General features: G+C 48.1%; 1 protein-coding gene across 1 annotated transcript in view; it reads left to right on the top strand.

The window, feature by feature from the left end:
* Positions 1-1,050: 1,050 nt before the first annotated feature.
* The window catches only part of Cnn3 (calponin 3), a 30,123-nt gene continuing 13,768 nt past the window's right edge, over positions 1,051-17,405 (top strand). Inside the window, exon 1 of the mRNA XM_051185588.1 lies at positions 1,051-1,332. Coding sequence (XP_051041545.1) covers positions 1,276-1,332 — 57 coding nt within the window. The 5' untranslated portion in view covers positions 1,051-1,275. The remainder of the gene's footprint in view (positions 1,333-17,405) is intronic.

Here is a 17,405-nt window from a genome sequence, read left to right as displayed (position 1 = left end):
GCCAAGGTGACACTATGGAGGTGGTGACCTTGGTCATATTAGGACTATGAGTTGCAGCCTTCAAGGCACTAAAACAGGTATGAATTCTACCTAGTAGTTCAGGCAAAGTGAATGGGTTAACCTGTAGGAGTCCTACAGTCCATTGTGGTCCCATGCACACAGGCAAGGGCAATGTTCTGTTGCCACCTTCCTCTATCAATTTGCCTTTGAGATCAGAAGAAAGGAAGGGGCAACAAAAGCAGGTAGCCTCCTTATTCAAGGCAGTCCTCTAATTAAAAATAAAGGAACAAACAAAAACGAGGCAGGGCAACAGACACTTAAGATTTTCGACTGGCTGAACTCCCTGCCTGTAAAGATGCTAGCTGAGGGAAACTGATGAGAATCCAGGAAAGGACCTGAAAAGCCCCCAAGGCTTTGCCACAACACTTTCCCAATTTCTTTCGTACTGCTTTTAAAGTTTAGACAGAGCGAGCAGGAATTTGGCAAAGAATCCTGACCGAGGCAGAGGTCAGACCCACAGGTGCGGCAGCTGCGAGGGGAGGGAGGGAGGATCTGGCAGGTGTTGATCAGCAGGCCTCACGGTGCCAGACATGTGGGCTGGGAGGCTGCTCCCCGGGTTTCCAGCGCAGCATCAGGGCGCGCTATGGTCCGGGAGGAGGCGGATGGAGTGTCCCGTCAGCGACGGGCCAGCTCGGGGAGCTTCCTGTCCTCTCCACTGTCGGGGCGTCACGGATGCCTGGGAGTTGATGAGAACCGCGGCGGCTGGGAAGCCCCCAGGCGCCGGGGCGGGGCAGCCGCAGCCCTCTGGCCAGCCGGGAGGAGGGGCTCTGAGGTCCCCTGGTGGCGTGAGGGCGGGGCCGGGGGGCTGGGACCCGCGGGAGGGAGCGCCGCGCCCGCCGAGCTGCCATTGGCCACGACGCCCCGAAGCAGGAGAGAGGGAGGAGGCGGCGCTCCATTGGTCGGGCTCGCCGGCCAATCCCGGGAGGCCTGAGGGGACCAGGCTGGGGGCAGAGCGTGCAGGGCTGCGGAGCAGGCAGCGAGCCGGGTAGCCAGCCCCACTCCAGAGTGACCCTGAGCCTCCGCGGGACCCGAGTCCGACCGAACCCTCGAAGCATCGTCCGCGTCCTCCAGCCACGCTCCGGAGTCTCTCCCGCGGCGCAGAGGAGCGAGCTCGAGCATCTCCGGCGCGGCCGCCGCTGGGGCTTGGAGTAGGGACACCGAGGGCGACAGATCCCCCGAGCCCGAGCGCAGCCCCTTCCCGTCGTCGGAACCGCCATGACCCATTTCAACAAGGGCCCTTCCTACGGGCTTTCCGCCGAGGTCAAAAACAAGGTACGCGCGCGAGCGGGCCGGAGTCTGCGGCGGGGGTTAGGGGGCTGCGAGCCGCTGCGGAGACGTCGAGGCAGCCGGAGAGGTGCGCGCTCCCCAGCTCACCGAGCCGGCTGGCACGCGCTGGCCCCGGCTTTGTTCCCGCGCCGCGGGCCGGGGCGGGCGGTGGGTTCCCGGACGCCTGGAGTCCCGCGGCGCCGCGGGGCCCGCTGGAAGGTTGTAGGATGCGCCCCTCCGGGAAGAGGGCGCTCCTGAGTGGCCTTTGGCCCTTAGGCGGGGCCTGGCCTCGCGGCTGGGACTCCGGGAGTTGCCGCCCCCGCCATCCGCCTGGGTCGGGGCTGCAGTGGGACCCTGCTTCTCCTCCCATCCTGGTCCCCTCCTCCCACAAATGAAGTTGGGCGGTTACGTGGCCAAACCGGGCCCCTCATTGTTCCTCTCCTTCTCCATGGGAGGGGACGCCGAGTGTCCCGCCGACCCTTGGGACCCGCGGGCGTTAAGGGAGCCCGTCGGTGGTGCCTTGGTGCAGTTGCCGCCGGTGCGGGAAACGCAGACAAAAGCCAGAGCGCTCACCCTTTGAGCCGGCTCAGCTGTAGATGGGAGACTTAGAAATGCAATGCTGAGAAGTTTTGCAGCACATTGAATTGTCAGGATATCTCGGCAGGGTCGCTTTTGTTCGGGGTTTGTTTGCTGTGGTGGGTTGTATTTTTGGGGTGATTGGAATCTGGCGACGCTGCTTTACCGAGGATTCCTCTCAAGAATGGATCGGGGTTTATCTTTCGGACTTTTGGGTTGGGAAAGAGATGAGAGGCGTCCCCCTCCCCAAATCCTCTCCTTCCTTCCTCCCTGCCTGCATTCCAAGTCCATGACATCAGGGGTTTCGGGGAGGGGGGGGCGACCAGCCAATCCGCGTGGAACTGCTCACAGACCGCTCATTGTCTCTTTTGCTGTTCCGGCCAAAGCGCCACAAAGGAGGGCTGCTGTGGTTTAATTCCCATTAGCCTCCCGGGAGCCGAAGCATGTCAGGATTGTCACCGCGCTGTCCCACCTTAGCTAGAATATATTGGCATTATCAGAGCTGCTAACACCCCGGAACTGAGGGTGTCCGCGGTGCCAAGGGAATCGCGTAGAAGTAACGAAGCGCACCGTTGTCAGACGCGAGCGAGAGTGTGGCTTATTCCCTCCCGCTGTTGTAGCTCGCGCACCTCTTTGTAATTCGTCTAGAAGATTCTAAACAGTCTTTGAAGCGAGGGGTTAATTTTCGTCTGTGTTCTAAAATTGAAGTCTTCAGGGTTTTAACTTTTTCAAATGTTTTGTCTGTATTAAAAGCCTTCCTAAAGAGGCAGAAAAGTTTGGAGTGCACCACACACCAACTGAAAAGTTCGTTGCAAAATAGCGGTTCTTCCAAGTTTATAGCCCTAGCTTAGGAAGCCGAGGGCGTTGGCGGGTGAAAACTGGGTTGGCTTCTGCCCTGGTGCGGCTTGGCCGCGCACGAATTGTAATTCCCTCAGGGATTCTGGCGTCCTCTGAGTCTCTTTACCTTTGCATTGTTAATGAGGTACTGGTGACGTTGGCAGTCCTTCAAGTGAACTGACTTTTCCTGGTTCTTAGTATCCAAGCTGGTTTTCTTTTTTGCTGACTGGCGTAATAGCTTCTCCCCTTGTAGTTATAATTGAGCCAATAACCCCAGGAAATGCAGAGACTCAGGCTGGGTCGCTATGACTGTGTTTGTTGGAAACAGTAAATCTTTTTTTTTTTTTTAAAGAACTTTTGGAAAATTATAAAGGCAGTGGGGATTAAACACCAAGCACAAAAAAAAAAAAACCACACACACACACACACAAAACAAAAAAACCCTTTATTTAGGCGGGGCTGTCATACAGGGCCCTTTCATAAGAAATCCTTTTGATCTCAGCAGAAGAGGTGTCCTGTAAGGTGAGGATGACCACTGGGATTCCAGCACCATTTTCTGATTAGGATGCTTGAGCTCAGGAAGGGTGTGATTGGTCAAAGGTCACAGAAGAAACTTGGAGTATTCTAAGAATTTCAACAGTTGGTGTCTTAGTTTAGTTAAGTGCTTAGATCTGTTCCCACAGGATACTGTGGCACTGCCCACCCCTATTTTTGTCATCCACCTGCTACTACTTGCCATTGTTATTATTCCTGTCATGGTATTCATCATCTGTTCTGGGCTTAGAAACCAAAGCTGCATGCCTGAATGAGGTGTTGATTTTTGACAGAGTGTAGGACTGTTGGATAAAGAGTGGATTTATGGAAACATTTGAACTTCACATTACATCTTTTCATTCACTGCTGCTTTTTTTTTTTTCATGTATTGTATAATTTACGTGTTGACTACATACCAGAATTTTGTTGTTTTGTGTGTGGGTGGTTTATCTGCCTGTGTGCCTGTGCATCTTGTACCTACAGTGTCCCTGGGGGCCAGAGGAGGGCTCTGGACTTGCTAGAACTGGAGTTACAGGTGATTGTGAGCTACTAGCTAGGTCCTGGGGGGGGGGGTCAAACCCAGGTTCTCTGCAAAGACCAACCCGTACTCTTAAGCATTTAGCTATAGCTCCAGTTCCCCAGAATTTCTTTCTTAAACTATTGTTTAGGGAGCTAGTGTGGAGTGGAGTTTGAGTCCAGCAGATGTAACTTCTAGGTCTCCCCCTGCCCCCCAGTTCCTGCTTTGGATGATGTAGGCAGGTCCTTTGACATCTGTCTGTTGGAGTCCTGATTTATGAATGGAAGAAGGCTCAGCTATTTTATATCTTGCAGTTGGCTGCCCTGCTCTTAGGAGTGTTCACTTTGTAATGAAGAACATTGAGCTTATACTTTAGTGGTGAAAGTAGTCTACCAATGAATCAGAGGCATCATTGATCTTAAATACTTTGAATCAGTAAAATTCCAGGGCAACATCTTTGAAATCAAATATTTATTGGGTGAGATGCCAATACATAGCAGAAAATACAAACTTATTTAGGAAAAAATAGGGCAAAAAAATTGTGGAAACCTGGATTTAAAAAAAAGATTCCTTCAGTCTGCATTGTAGATAAAGTGTTTCTGCCTTTTTGAGGCAGGACCTCATGGAGTTGAGGCTGATTTGGAATTCACAGTGTAGCCAAGAATGATCTGGAACTTCTGTTTCTGCCTCCACCTCACAGTTGAGTGCTGGGATTGGATTACAGACATGCACCCACCGCCTCTGACCTGTCTTTACATAACAATTAAGAAAGACACAACAAAAGGACCAGTAACTGTGAGCCACATAGACTCCTAGCTGGCCCTGGAAGAAGTAGAAGTGGATTTAGACCCTGAGGGGAAATGGAACTTATCATAAGTGATACAGCCCTGTGGGTTGCACAGGTTGAACGGGCTCTGTGGGGACTAAAAGGAAAAAAGGAAGGCGAAAACATCATAAAACCAGCAGATCCTCTAAGGAAGGGCAGCATTTCCTGACAGTTGGATCTAAACAAAATGTTGGAGCTTGGGGCAGATGTTGCAGGGACCTTACAGCTCTCAGGGTAGTGGGGGAAATAAGCAGGAGTGGAAAGGGTTGCTGCTCCACCCCCAATGGTTTTACAACAGTGTGTTTTCTTGGGAGGCTGAGGTTGGAGCCTGTGATTGGGATGTGAGTTCTCACACATTGGAAAGCCTGGCTTGTTCCCACCAGCTACTTGGAGAGTCTTTTTGGGCACCCAGTAGTATTCCCAAAGAGCTAAAAGCCACATTACTAAAACTTTAAGTCACTTAAAAGTAAACAAAACAGTCCTATAATAAAATGGGGACCAGACCCATGGCATCCTTGCTTGCAGCTGTCCCACGCCTTTTGAACAGCTGCTTTTCAGAGTGGCCTGGATCAGGATCCTGCCCAGGTGACTCTAGCACAAATTATCACTGAAGTCAGGCTTGATGATAGTGCACTCTTTCGTCCCAGCACTTGGGAGGTGAAGGCAGATGGATTTCTGTGAGTTTGTGGCCAGCAGTGGCTGTGTCTTGAGACCCTATCTCCAAAATAAATAAATAGATAGATAAATGAATAGATCAATAATAAAACCACTTAAGGCAGCACACCGGAATCACCGTAAAAACTCGTAGCAGGATTTATCTTTCTTTGTTGTTTTTAAAGTGCTGAAGTTAAACAGTTTCTCATTAAGAACTTGTTATTATCTGTCTGTGCTCATTAGCGATAAAGATCCAGGTCTTATTCAGGGATGTATCTCAAGGTCTGTATTAGGTTGTAATTTGGAGCATAAGGTAGGGGATGCAGTGTAACTAAATACAATCATCATGATAAGAAATGGAAAAATATCTTACAAATTGTAGTAAATATTTATCGATTTAATTTTTCCATCAGCAACAGATTTAGCTGTCTCTAACAGCTGGAAATCAATCTGCTACATAGGTTCCCCCCCCCCAGGAGAATTTTGTTGGGCAGGTCTGATGTTTTTGAGGGGCTTAGATGGTTTTGTTTAGTTGGGGTTGAGACAGGGTCTGACAGGGTAGCCTGGTACTAGCTATGTAGACAAGGATGGCCTCAACTCTCAAAGATCCATCTCACTTGTTTCTGCTTCTGGGTCTTTATAAAGAAGTGTGCCCTAACACGGGCAGCATGTTGTTTTTGTTTATTTTAAACTAACTTGTTCTGTGTATTAATGTCACCTTGAAAACTTAACCATTCCATCTTGTTGCCAATTTGGGAACACCCTTCTTGGACGCCCAGTTAGAGAGAAATGGTAGAGGTTCCCTTTGAAAAGCCTATTCTGATCCTCACCTCCCCGAAGTGGGACAGGGTGGCTGTCCAGCCAGGTCACACTCTGTGCTGCTGGAAGAGGTTAATTGCTGAGGTTCATCTGTTAGCTCAATTTTCTTTACCCCATCCCCTCATCTTGAGCAAAACATAAAGATGCACTTAAAGGATGAGGAGAGGTACCACGCCTAACCTGAAACACTTTCTCATGGTGCTTACTGTCCAATGGCCTGTGACCTTTCACAGTCTGAGAACTTTATATTGTTAGCTTACAGTTTTAGATGAGACAGGCTGGGTAGTGAAAATGTTGTCAGTATATCCAGTAACTAGAGGTTGTGTGAGTGAGTGTGTGTGTCTGTGTCTGTGTCTTTATGACAGATTAGGACGGGATTAATGAATTTTTTTCTTTATGTGTATGGGTATTTTGACTGCATGTGGTTTAATGAGTTTTTTTTTTCCTTCTGCACTCCGCTTTATCTAAGATGGCTAATATTATTTGTGACTTATATTTTTCTCTTTTAAACCATGGGAGGATGGTTTTGTTTGGGCTTGTTTCACGGTCATTGAAACCATCTTAACTTCCTCCTCATGATGAGATGGTAGGTGTGGGACACTTGTCCTTAGTGTGGTGGCAGGCCCTCTTGGCATTCACCATGTACTGTGATATACTGTGTGCATTGGTTTTCTGGCTCTAGATTCTGCCATAACCTGGAATTAACTGTTAATGCCTGTCTTACATCCTCCATTCTTTTGGTAAGCATTTCTGGAAAGGAGGTGTGCATTGGGTTGTTTGTGGGCATTTGCACCTAGTCCTTATGGCAACTAATATGAACGTATTTTGCAAGTTTTATAAACACGTTTCTGAGCTCTGGAAGGCCTTCTGGTGTGTCATCCTTGGTTTGTGTTGGTGATTGAATGATGCTGTCTGTGAAGAATGGGCACCTGGATTGAATCCATTTTCTTTGAGATTCACTGTGGGCTCTGGGCAAGTGACTTGACCTGTTTATATCTTACCTGTGCAGTGAAGAGGCAACACTCAGCTTTACCGGGCAGTTGGGACAAACCTGACTTAGATCATTCAAGTCAGGTGTTCACAACTAGCCCAAAGCACACACAATACAGGTGGTGTAAGCGCTTCGCTGGCTGGTTAGGTTCAGTTCTGACTTCTGAGCTGTATTTTTGTCTTGTAGACGTGGATACTGTCTCCAGAAGCTGAGCTTTCATTTGTATGTGGCAGGAAGGGGACCGGGACACCAAGCATCCCTACTTTGTTTCAGTTTCCTCAGGAATGTGTTGTGTCTGGATCCTTGTCCAGAACTCCTATTGCATCCTGGGTGATGCGATGCCTCTTTCCTCCCCGCCAAAGCCTGGGCCCTCTGCTCCTTTCTGGCCCTGTTTCTCCTATGAGGTAAGGGGAGAACTTCTCCGTGTGTCTGCCTTCTGAGCAGGAACTGGGAAGCTGTAGGGAGTGGGAGCGCCTCATGGGCGGGGCATCTGCAGTGGCAGAGCCAGAGACTCTGGAACAAGAATGCAGCAGTAGAGGCCACTTTCTTTTCCTCTTCCCCTCAGGTCTGTCTTCCCTTTTCAATCCCAGCTTCCCAGTCCTCCTTGCTACTTACAGGCTCAGCCAGTGGGCAGGGCATGGGCTTCATTCTTGAGCTTTTCTCCCTCTCTTTTTGCTTCATGTGGGAGGAAATCTGAGAGCAAATAATTAGTACCATGTGTAGCAAGCCTCTGTCTCCCTCTCTTACTGTTGGCTAGTTCAGACATCTGATTCTGTTTAAAGAGCAGCAGCGAGCCAGGGGCTGTAGCTCAGCTGGTAGGCTGCTTGCCTAGCGTACACAAAGCCCTGGGTTCAATCACAGCACTGTATAAACCATGCTGTATAAACCCAGCATGGCCACAGGAGCCTGTAATCCTAGCACTTGGGAGGTGCAGGCAGGAAGATCAAGAGGTCAAAGCTATCCTTGGCTAGATGGTTAGTTTAAAGACAGCTTGAGGCAAATGAGAGAACTTGTCTTAAAAGGGGGGGGGTGGGGAAATAATCCCATTGGTACAAAGTGCTTGCCTTGTGGACCCGAGTTTGATTCCCAAGAAGCGGGGGGGGGGGGGGGGGCAGCTGGGTATGGTGGCATGTGCTTGTCATCCTACCTAGCACTGAGGAGGCTAAGACAAGCAGATAGCCTAGTCTACTCAGCAAATCCCAGGGCAGTAAGAGACCTGTCTTGGGAGGAGAGGAGTTAGATGGTGTTTGAGGAATGGCACCCCAAGTTGTTCCCTGTCTTCTACACACAAATACACATCCCCCTAAAAGAAAGGAACAGCAGTCATGTTATACTTTTCATCGTGCGTAGAAACTGTACATGAACCTCATCCTTGGGAACTTGTTGGGGGTCCATGGCCATTAGCAGCAAAACTGCGTGTCCCCCCCCTCCCCATTTGCTTCAGGGGTTTCTGCAGAGAGCCTGGATGCTGTGTGTTAGGAGTCCTCATGCCCCTCACCCCGGCCAGATACACATGGACATTTATCTTCCGGTGATTTTTCATCTCTAGTTTTTGTCTTCATCTGGCTTGATCTCTTTACCTTTTCTTTTTCTTGTTAGTGGCCAGTGATTCGATTTTAGATACTTTCTTGTAGTTGATTTTCTAGTACCTTCCAAAACACCTGTGGCAAGAGGCTACTTTCCAGAGAGGCCAGTAGAGCCGTTTTCAGTCTGAGATGTCTTTGCCGGATATCTTCCTGTTAACTGACACTGCCCCCTCCCCCCCCCAGACTGCAGATTCCCCTGGCTATGGAAGCAGAGCTCTTAGCTGGCAGCAGGCTCTAGAGTATCAGTGTGACACAGTGACACTGGGGGACAGGGATAGTGGCTGCCTTCATTTTGTTTTGTTTTTTGAGATGGAGGGTCTTACAATGTTGTCCATATTAATCTCGTAACCCCTGGGCCCAAGCGGTCCTCTCTCCTCAGTGGCTTGGGAGTCTAGGCACACTCCACTCTCCTCTTGCTACTTTGAGATGAGCTAACTATAAACTGGATAGAGTAGAGAGGATGGAAGTTGAAGAGGCTTAGACTCCAGGCAGACCTGGGTCCAGATTCCTGGCTTGGCACTCAGTCTTTGGATAGGGCATCTCTGCTTTCTTCCTTGCTTGTGAGAACCTCTCCAACTCTTTAATCTTTGTTTGGTGAATGGATAATTGTGAGGAGTGGGAATGGGGCCAACATGTAAGAGCAGAACACTGAAAGAGTCCTGTATCCTTTACCCTCATCTCCGTGGCTCCAATCACCCAAGTGCCACTCAGATATTCCACAAACTGAACTGTCGTCTGTTGTGTGCAGTTCCATGATTTGCTCCCTACTTCCTTAGGGAAATTTCCCCTGAAGATGCTTGTGTGGGAAAGTGCTCTGGACCCAGTATTTAAGTGTGCTTTCCGTGTCCAGCGGGTACTCATTTTTAAAAATCAGTCTATACTCCTATCCAGTAGTATGAAGCAGGAAGAAGATCACAATTTTTTTCCCCCCCATCAGCTGAAAGCCAGGACTTGGAAGCTAGAGAAAGAAGGATCAGGAATTCATGGCTATCTATAGCTACATAGTAAGTTCCAGGGCCAACCTGGGACTCTGGGCTCCATGAGACCCTACGTCAGAAAAACCAGACAACAGGGCCTGGAGAGATGGCTCATTAGTTGTGAGTACCTGCTATACAATCATAGGAATTAGAGTTTAGATCTTAGTTTCCATTTGACAATCCATGCTTGTAACCCTAGCTTGGAAGGTAGAAACAGGGGCTTCTCTGGGGCTTGCTGGCTTCCAGCCTGTATTAGAAAACACGAGCCCCGGGTTCAGGGAGAGACCCAGTCTCAAACGAATAGGTGGGGAGTGATGGAACAAGACACACAATGTCCTTTTTTCTGGTCTCTGTATCTATACAGGTGCACACGTGCACACATACACTCACACTTAGACCATCCATATCTAAAATAAATTTCAAAAGATATACAGCCGACAAGCAAAAAACAAACAGAACTATGTAAGCGGCCTTGCTGAGGCTCAAGTCACATGCCTTAGCTCTGTGTTCTTGTATGGTCCCCAACATCTGTAACCTTGTTTCACTATCCCCCCCTTTCATACATGTGAATGGGGCAGTGGGGAGGAGGGGGTGAGGACTTCCATTAGAAATTCTTGGTAAATAAAAAGCTTAGGCGGCACCAGAATAATCCCATATTAAATGGCCATCGGATGGTTGTAATGATATGCAGTCAGCCTTCTGTGGTTGGAAGCTTCACATTTGTGGAGGCAGCCAACCAGGGCCTGGAAATATCCCCCAGAATGTTCATGTCTGTATTGAATATGTACATCGACTTTCCCACCTGTTCCCTGAACAGTACAGTGTAGCAACTACTTAGAAAATATTTGCATTTCTGTTAGGCAGTATAAGTAATCTAAAGATGTTTTTAAGTATGGGGGCAGTGCTGGAGTTGTAACTTGCTGGTAGACAGCCTGCTTAGCAGGTGGGAAGGTCTGGGTACCATCTCCAGTCCTATACATAAAACTAAAACGTCATGGAAGGATGTGCACAGGTTACTTGCATGTACTGCTTAAAATACCATTGTATGCAAGGGGCCTGGATTGGGTTTTGGTATTTGTGGTAGCGGGGGAATGCCTGGAACCAGTCCCTGTGGATACAAAAGGACAGCTGCTGAATGTGTGCAGTCTTCCAGTGTGAGTGGGACCAGCCAATAAAGCATAGGAGAAGAAGGGGGATGTTCAGGGAGGTCTGCTGTGTTCATGAATGGACTTGGGGTGATTCTCAGCAGGGGTGTGACCTGAGAGCCACAGAGGATCTCAGGTTTGCGGCAGAGGGAGCATGGTAGGAGCGGAGGTGCCCAGCAGTTTCCAGACCTCCTCCACTTTAGTCCTAGGCCTGAGTTCAGAGACAACCAACATCTTTCAAGGGGCCAAGAAGAATGATGCTGAGTCCAGGAGGGCAGGCCAGAGTGAGGAGCCCGAAGACTGGGGCCTTTCACAAGATGCAGGGAAGGAGAGTCAGAGGCCCGGGAAGGCTGGCCTCATGCAGGAGGAGGGCTGGAAACAGACCCTGAATTGAGCCTCTGAGCCTTTACTGCTAACCTTTTGAGAGCTTGTCTTCAGTGGTGTTTTTCCCAGGAGGTGACAGAGCTAAGAGGGAATGGCCAGACATAACGAGAAACGGGTCAGTGCTGGAGACTTTCTGGCCTCAGAGTCCCTCAGAGGCTTGCTTGTCTCAGTTGAGACGGGAGCCTGTGCCATTGAAGGACAGTGGGGTTGAGGGTTAGCCGAGGTGGGAAGAAAGCGAAGGACCCTAAAACATACAAGTGGTGTGGACGTCTCTTGGGCCAGTAGCCTTGCTCTTATGTGGAATGTGGTGTCTCTTTGGCCCAGGCCAGGCCTGGCGCTCTTGAGCTGGTAGCATAGGCCACAGGGAGTGAAGGTGGTTTGGCCAATGTGTGGGATACCCTGCATTCTGCAGCTTGTGTCAGCTGAGACCTGTGGGCCCATTTGCTGCCTGGGCCCCCACCCATTCCCTTAGCCCTGACCTGGAGGGGATGGGAAGTAGGGTTTCCGTTCTGGGTTCTGGGCCTGTGGGCCTGTCACATCACCTCTGGGAGACCTTTGTGTTGGGCCAGAACATTGACCAACACTATAGTTCATGAGGGCCGACTTTGTTCCTCTTGGGTGTATTCAAGCTCGGTCCGGCGCATACAGTGTGAATTGTCTTTAGTGTTGTTAATCGGGATCTCCTGGGGCCCATAACCAGGTCCTGGCTGAAAAAAAAAAGGAAGCCATGTTTAAGTTTTATTTATTTGTGTGTATGTGTGTGTTTGTGAAGAAATTGGGTTTTCTAACTACTTGTTGCCTTCTTTGTTGTGGTGAGTGAGAAGCTTGAAGTCTTCAGTGGCATTTGTGTAGGTAGGTCATGGTGCCACGCAGGTGTGTGACCCTAACCCCCAAGTTTATGATCTTTCTTTTTTTTTCCGCTTTCAGTTTTTCAAGTCAGGGTTTCTCTGTATAACAGTCCTGGCTGTCCTGGAACTCACTGAGATCCTCCTGCCTCTGCCTCTGCCTCTGCCTCTGCCTCCCAAGTGCTGGGATTAAAGGTTTGCACCACCACTGCCCAGCCCGAATTGATTACTTTTTACATTATCACATTAAAAGAACAATGAACCCCAGCTTTTAACTCACGGTCTCTACCGAGTCTGCTTGGGTCTGGGGACTAGGGCCCAGACACATGTACAGGAAAGCTGGGCTCTCTGATGGAGAAACCACAGCGTGTCGGAAGCTCAGTGTGTTTATTATATATATGCAGTCGAATAGAGAGGTGGGGTTATTGCATCAGCTGAATGAGAAAGCGGGATTGTTATATGAAGATGAAAAAGGAGGCATAGTTATGAAATACAGCTGAGCAAGGAGACAGATTTAGCTGATCTTGCTTGGTAGGAGCAGTCTGTAGGGGGGCTGGCGCAGGGAAACCATGGTGGGTATGGATACTTTCTGTAAACACTGTCAGCATTTGCACTAGGACCAGAAGAGGGTTTTGTCTCTGAGCTTCACCTGGCCACGCCCATGTCAACAGCAGTGCTCACTCAGGGCTTCACTCCCTAAAGGTTACTTCCCATGCCATTTTGTGAGGCACAGGGGAGCTTTTTGTTAAGGGGGAAATGGGAAATTCCATCTTGTTGGTTCATGGAAACTTCACATCCTCTAATTTTCATGGTGGGAGAAGGCTACGTTTCTTGCACATTGTAATACATTTGTGGGGTTCCCTAGCCAGCCTGTAACCTGCCTTTAAAGTTTAGTATTCCAGATCTGTAGCTGTTTGTGTTTTTAGGCCAGCACTGTCAATTGGACAGGAGGCCATTGTAATAAAGGCATTTGTAGTCTTGAGATAACAGATCTGGGCGCCCAAGCAGTTCCACAGTTAGGGCTTATTAAAGTGCTGACAGTTGACTCCTACCTGTCCTGACCATCCAGCTCAGTAGTGGATAGAGAGCCGCATGGCTCATGGCAACTCAGGGACTGATGGGATGCTCACCTGGGAGGAGGGCTTCCCCGGTCAGTAACAAGGAGCTTCTGGTGCTCTCCTTTGGGGACTATGATGGTGAATTCCTCAAATCACAGTAGATCTTGAGTTGCATCCTCAGAGGCAAACTTGAAGTTGTCCAGTGAGGACTGAATACACACCCCAAAGCTGTAGAAGGTACTGCAGCCAACACAGCCCACATAGACATAGCCCGTGTGTGGGCTCAAAGGTTTTGGATACAGCCATTCCTGAATCTGGGTAGCAGCAAAGAGCTGACCCTTGGAGATGCATGTGTGCTTCAGCCATGGGGACAGAAAATGGAAACTTGAGTGGTAGCCTTGTCTTCACCCATTGCAGCTTCAGCTAGGATCCCCTTTCGGCACAATCTCTATTGATCACTCAGATTGATGTGGAAGCCTTTTATCAGAATCTTCTCCAGCTGGCTTTTTTACAAGTGGGCTTCCTGCTCAAACTTCATGGGTACTAACAAGGTGTTTTCCCATTTGGCTTCTAGTCCATTTCCTTGGGGTTTCTATTTATTTTTCCTGGGTCTGACCTTCATGTGCCTCAGAATAAATTGGCTTTCGCTTCTGTAAAACTCTCAGTTAATATTCAGATCATGGCTACCATCGCTCATAAACTTCCAGGCTAAGATGTGTGTAGTCACTGCTGGCTGCCCAGTTTTTCAGAATAGGCTATGTATGATTGATTGGACATTTATTCATTGAGACAGACTAGCTTCCAACTTGTAATGCTGCCTCTGTCTTCTAAATGCTGGGATTAAAAACATGGGCCACTATGCTTGGCTCTATCTGAATTTAATTTTTCACCACCCAGTTAGATCTTTCTAGAGTAGTGGTTCTCAACCTTCCTAATACTGTGACCCTTTAATACAGTTAGTTCTTCATGTTGTGACCCTACCCATAAAATTATTTTCTTTGCTACAACATGACTGTATTTGCTACTGTCATGATTCAGTCCTCCACAGGGTTGGCGACCCACAGGTTGAGAACCACTATTCTAGAGCCTGATGATCAGCTTGTGTCCTCTTGTAGAATGCATCTGGATCATAGTATTGACACGATGTGGTTTGACCAGGGTACACTTACCCAGCATTCTGTGTATTTGATTCTAAATTACCTCCTGTTTCAGTCAAGATGATAACCCAGTGATATGGAAAAGGCACGTCTCTGTAACAAGAGTCTAGACCATACTTTGGCAAGTGGATTTTCCATCTCTGAAGTTAGGCCATAAGAACTGCAGATGCTTTATAGTAGTCCACACACCTCTCTCACACTTCATTCTTGTAGCTAATGTTTTCCTCGTGTATCTCCTCAGGCCATTGTGATTCAAACAGACAATAATTAGATCTCTACACAAAGAGAACATTAGCTTAACTCAGTCTGCTCTCTGAGGAAGCACTGTTCTAGACCTTTGGGGCAAGGTTTTAGATGTATCTTGGATAATTTGTTTATTGTACAAAATATGACTTTCCGGTTCCCAGTTTACGTTTCTAAGACCCTCTGTGGCTTCTAGATCGCTCATTACCAGAGCAGAAGGGACCTGGGCGTAAGCCTCCAGAAATGTGTCTGTGAGCTCCTCCTGCTTCACCTTGGATGGTCACAGAGTGCCTGGTGACTGCTCCTGGCTGACCTTCCAGGACCACCTCAGACAGCATCTGTGTCCCTAGCAATCCATCTAAGATTGCTAGATTGGCTGAGAAGTGACACCTGTGATGACCACAGCAGCATTCAGATGCAGATATCTTCCGAAACAAGACAGACCTTTGAATCTGAGGCCTTTGGCTGCTGACATGGTCCATAGATGAATGTCACTTTCTAAGTACCATTTTGTGCCATGCATGAAATCGAGACACACAGAGATGAAGTGCCCGTTTTACCTCATGGAAGGAGGACCGGGGCAGCTGCTATGGATGTGACTTTGAAACTTACTGGGTGTTAGATTTCCTCCCACCTGTCAGGTTCTTACACACACTGACCAGGCGTTCCAAGTCCCGTCCCCTCTCCTACCAGTAATAGAGACCCTTGTTTTGGAGGGTGGAAGTAGGAAGCGGACTGACATGCCTCCAGAATTTTATTCACAATTGCTCACTAAGTGAGTTGTTTCCACCCTTATTAACTGAGGTTTTTGAGTTTAACTGTGTTTGGGGAAGCCAGCCTCCATACTTGCATACCCCCCCGGACCCTGTTTATGGTTGCATTTTCAAAGTCTACTTTTAACTATGTGGGGTCCACATCTGAGAATCAAAAGGTTGTTTATCTAGTTGACTTTGTTCTTTGCCTTTCCTTCTGTCTGTCGTACTGTTTGGATGGCACGGTAGTCCTGTTTCTCTTGGTATTTTTAAAGCTCTAGCTACTTGTCAGTTTCCTCGTATTCGCATCAGCAAGTCTTAGGGTCTTCGTGTTTATCTGGCTGGTAGAATTGGAATCTGGCAAGTCTTGTGTGTGGAAAGCTTGGTTGTCTACCTGCAGCTGGTGCAATGTGGAGGAAACATTAGGAGGTGAGGCTTAGTGAAAGGAAGTGATGTCATTGGGAAGTTTCCCCTTAAAGGTGTCTTGGATCACGGCCTCTCCCTTTGTCTCCCTTTACAGACATCATCAGCTGAGTAGTTTTCCTCTGTCTCACATTTCCTACCATAATGGTCTGCTTCACCACAGACCCAAAGACAACAGGGCCCACTGGCTATGGACTGAACTGAGCCAAAAGTTTAATACTGTTTGAACAGTAGTACACTAACATGGTCTATGTGGGGGGCAGTGGGGCGGAGCTAGGTCTGGCTGTACCTTTGAGAGGAAGGCCTACTTTTGAGATGCTAACTTTCTACAGACGTGATTGTCCTTTCAGATTTCCCTAGCAAGTTTATGCCACAGAATGACTTTGAATTCTGTACTACTAAAATAAGATCTCTTGGGGCAGGGTCTGCCTCTGAACTGTACTTCCTAGCCATTTGAGCAGAGCACAGAGGAGAGGACTAGAAGAAGCTGAAAGAATCCAGAAAACACGTGACAGATGCTGTTTTAGTTACTGATCTATCACTGTGAAGAGACACCATGACCAAGGCAATTCCTGAAAGAAAGCAGTTAACTGGGGGGCTTGCTTACAGTTTTAGAGGTTTAGTCCGTGACCATCAGTGGTAGGAAACAGATGGGCATGGTGCTGGAGCAGTAGCTGAGAGCTTTACATCCCAATCCACAGGCAGCAGGCAGAGACGGCAGACAGGGCCTGGCTTGAGCTTTTGGAACCTTGAAGCCCACTCCCAGTGTCCATTCCCATCACAAGGCCACACTTCCTAATCTTTCTCAGTCTCCTAATTGGGGACTAAGCATTCAAACACAAGTCTTTGTGGGGCATTCAAGTTTAAACCGCCACAGGCACTAACATGAGTATAGTTTTTAGGTAGATCGATTAGGGTCATGCTGAATCATCTGAGTGGCTCAAAAGCAGCCCCAGGAGAATTTAGGCCTGGCTGAAAATTGGGAGACCTTTGTTAGCACCAGAAACTGAAATATTGTTTTAACCGCCTCTGTGATGTGATGATTTATTTCAGGGAGAAAAATCGATTGGTTGTATGCATGGGCCAGGCACCTGCAGATTCAGTCAACCACATCAAAAGTACTAGGAGAAAAGTTGTGTGTTTGCCAAGCATGTATTTTCATTGTCATTATTCCCTGAATTCTATATGCCTGCTGTATGTATGTATGTATGTATGTATGTATATGTATATATGTATATACACACACATAGTATTGTATAACATTGTATTGGCTATTGTAAGTCTGCAGTTGATTTAAAGTATACGTGGATATGCATGGGCTATGTGCACATACTATGCTATTTTATGTAAAGGACTATAGTAGCTAGGGATTTTGGTGTCCATAGGAATTCTGAATCAGAGTCCTGTTGTCGATAAAGAAATAAAAGTCAAGTACTGTTCACTCTTCAGGGGACTCTGCAGTGTGCCTGGCAAAGTGTGGCTATCAGGCAGTTCTTTTCCATAAGAGGGTGAGCCCTCTGCCTCTAGGGGCCCTGGCAGCTTCTTGTTGAATGTTTGCTGCTTACACCAAAAACACTACAGAATAACACTGCTTTTGTTCCTAGTCCATTGCTGAGATGCCTTAGAAACCTTTTGTCTCCCTAGTTGCTTTGTCTTCCTATTGAAGATTTGAACTGAAACTCTACACAGTGCCAGGTCTTGGCTGCCTCTTAGCAACTGGAAGTTTTTTATCTGATGTAGTGTCTCCTACGATTG

This window comes from Phodopus roborovskii, unplaced genomic scaffold, assembly GCF_943737965.1.
Source record: "Phodopus roborovskii unplaced genomic scaffold, PHOROB, whole genome shotgun sequence".
Classification (NCBI taxonomy): domain Eukaryota; kingdom Metazoa; phylum Chordata; class Mammalia; order Rodentia; family Cricetidae; genus Phodopus; species Phodopus roborovskii.
This window is presented reverse-complemented; position numbering and strand designations above follow the sequence as displayed.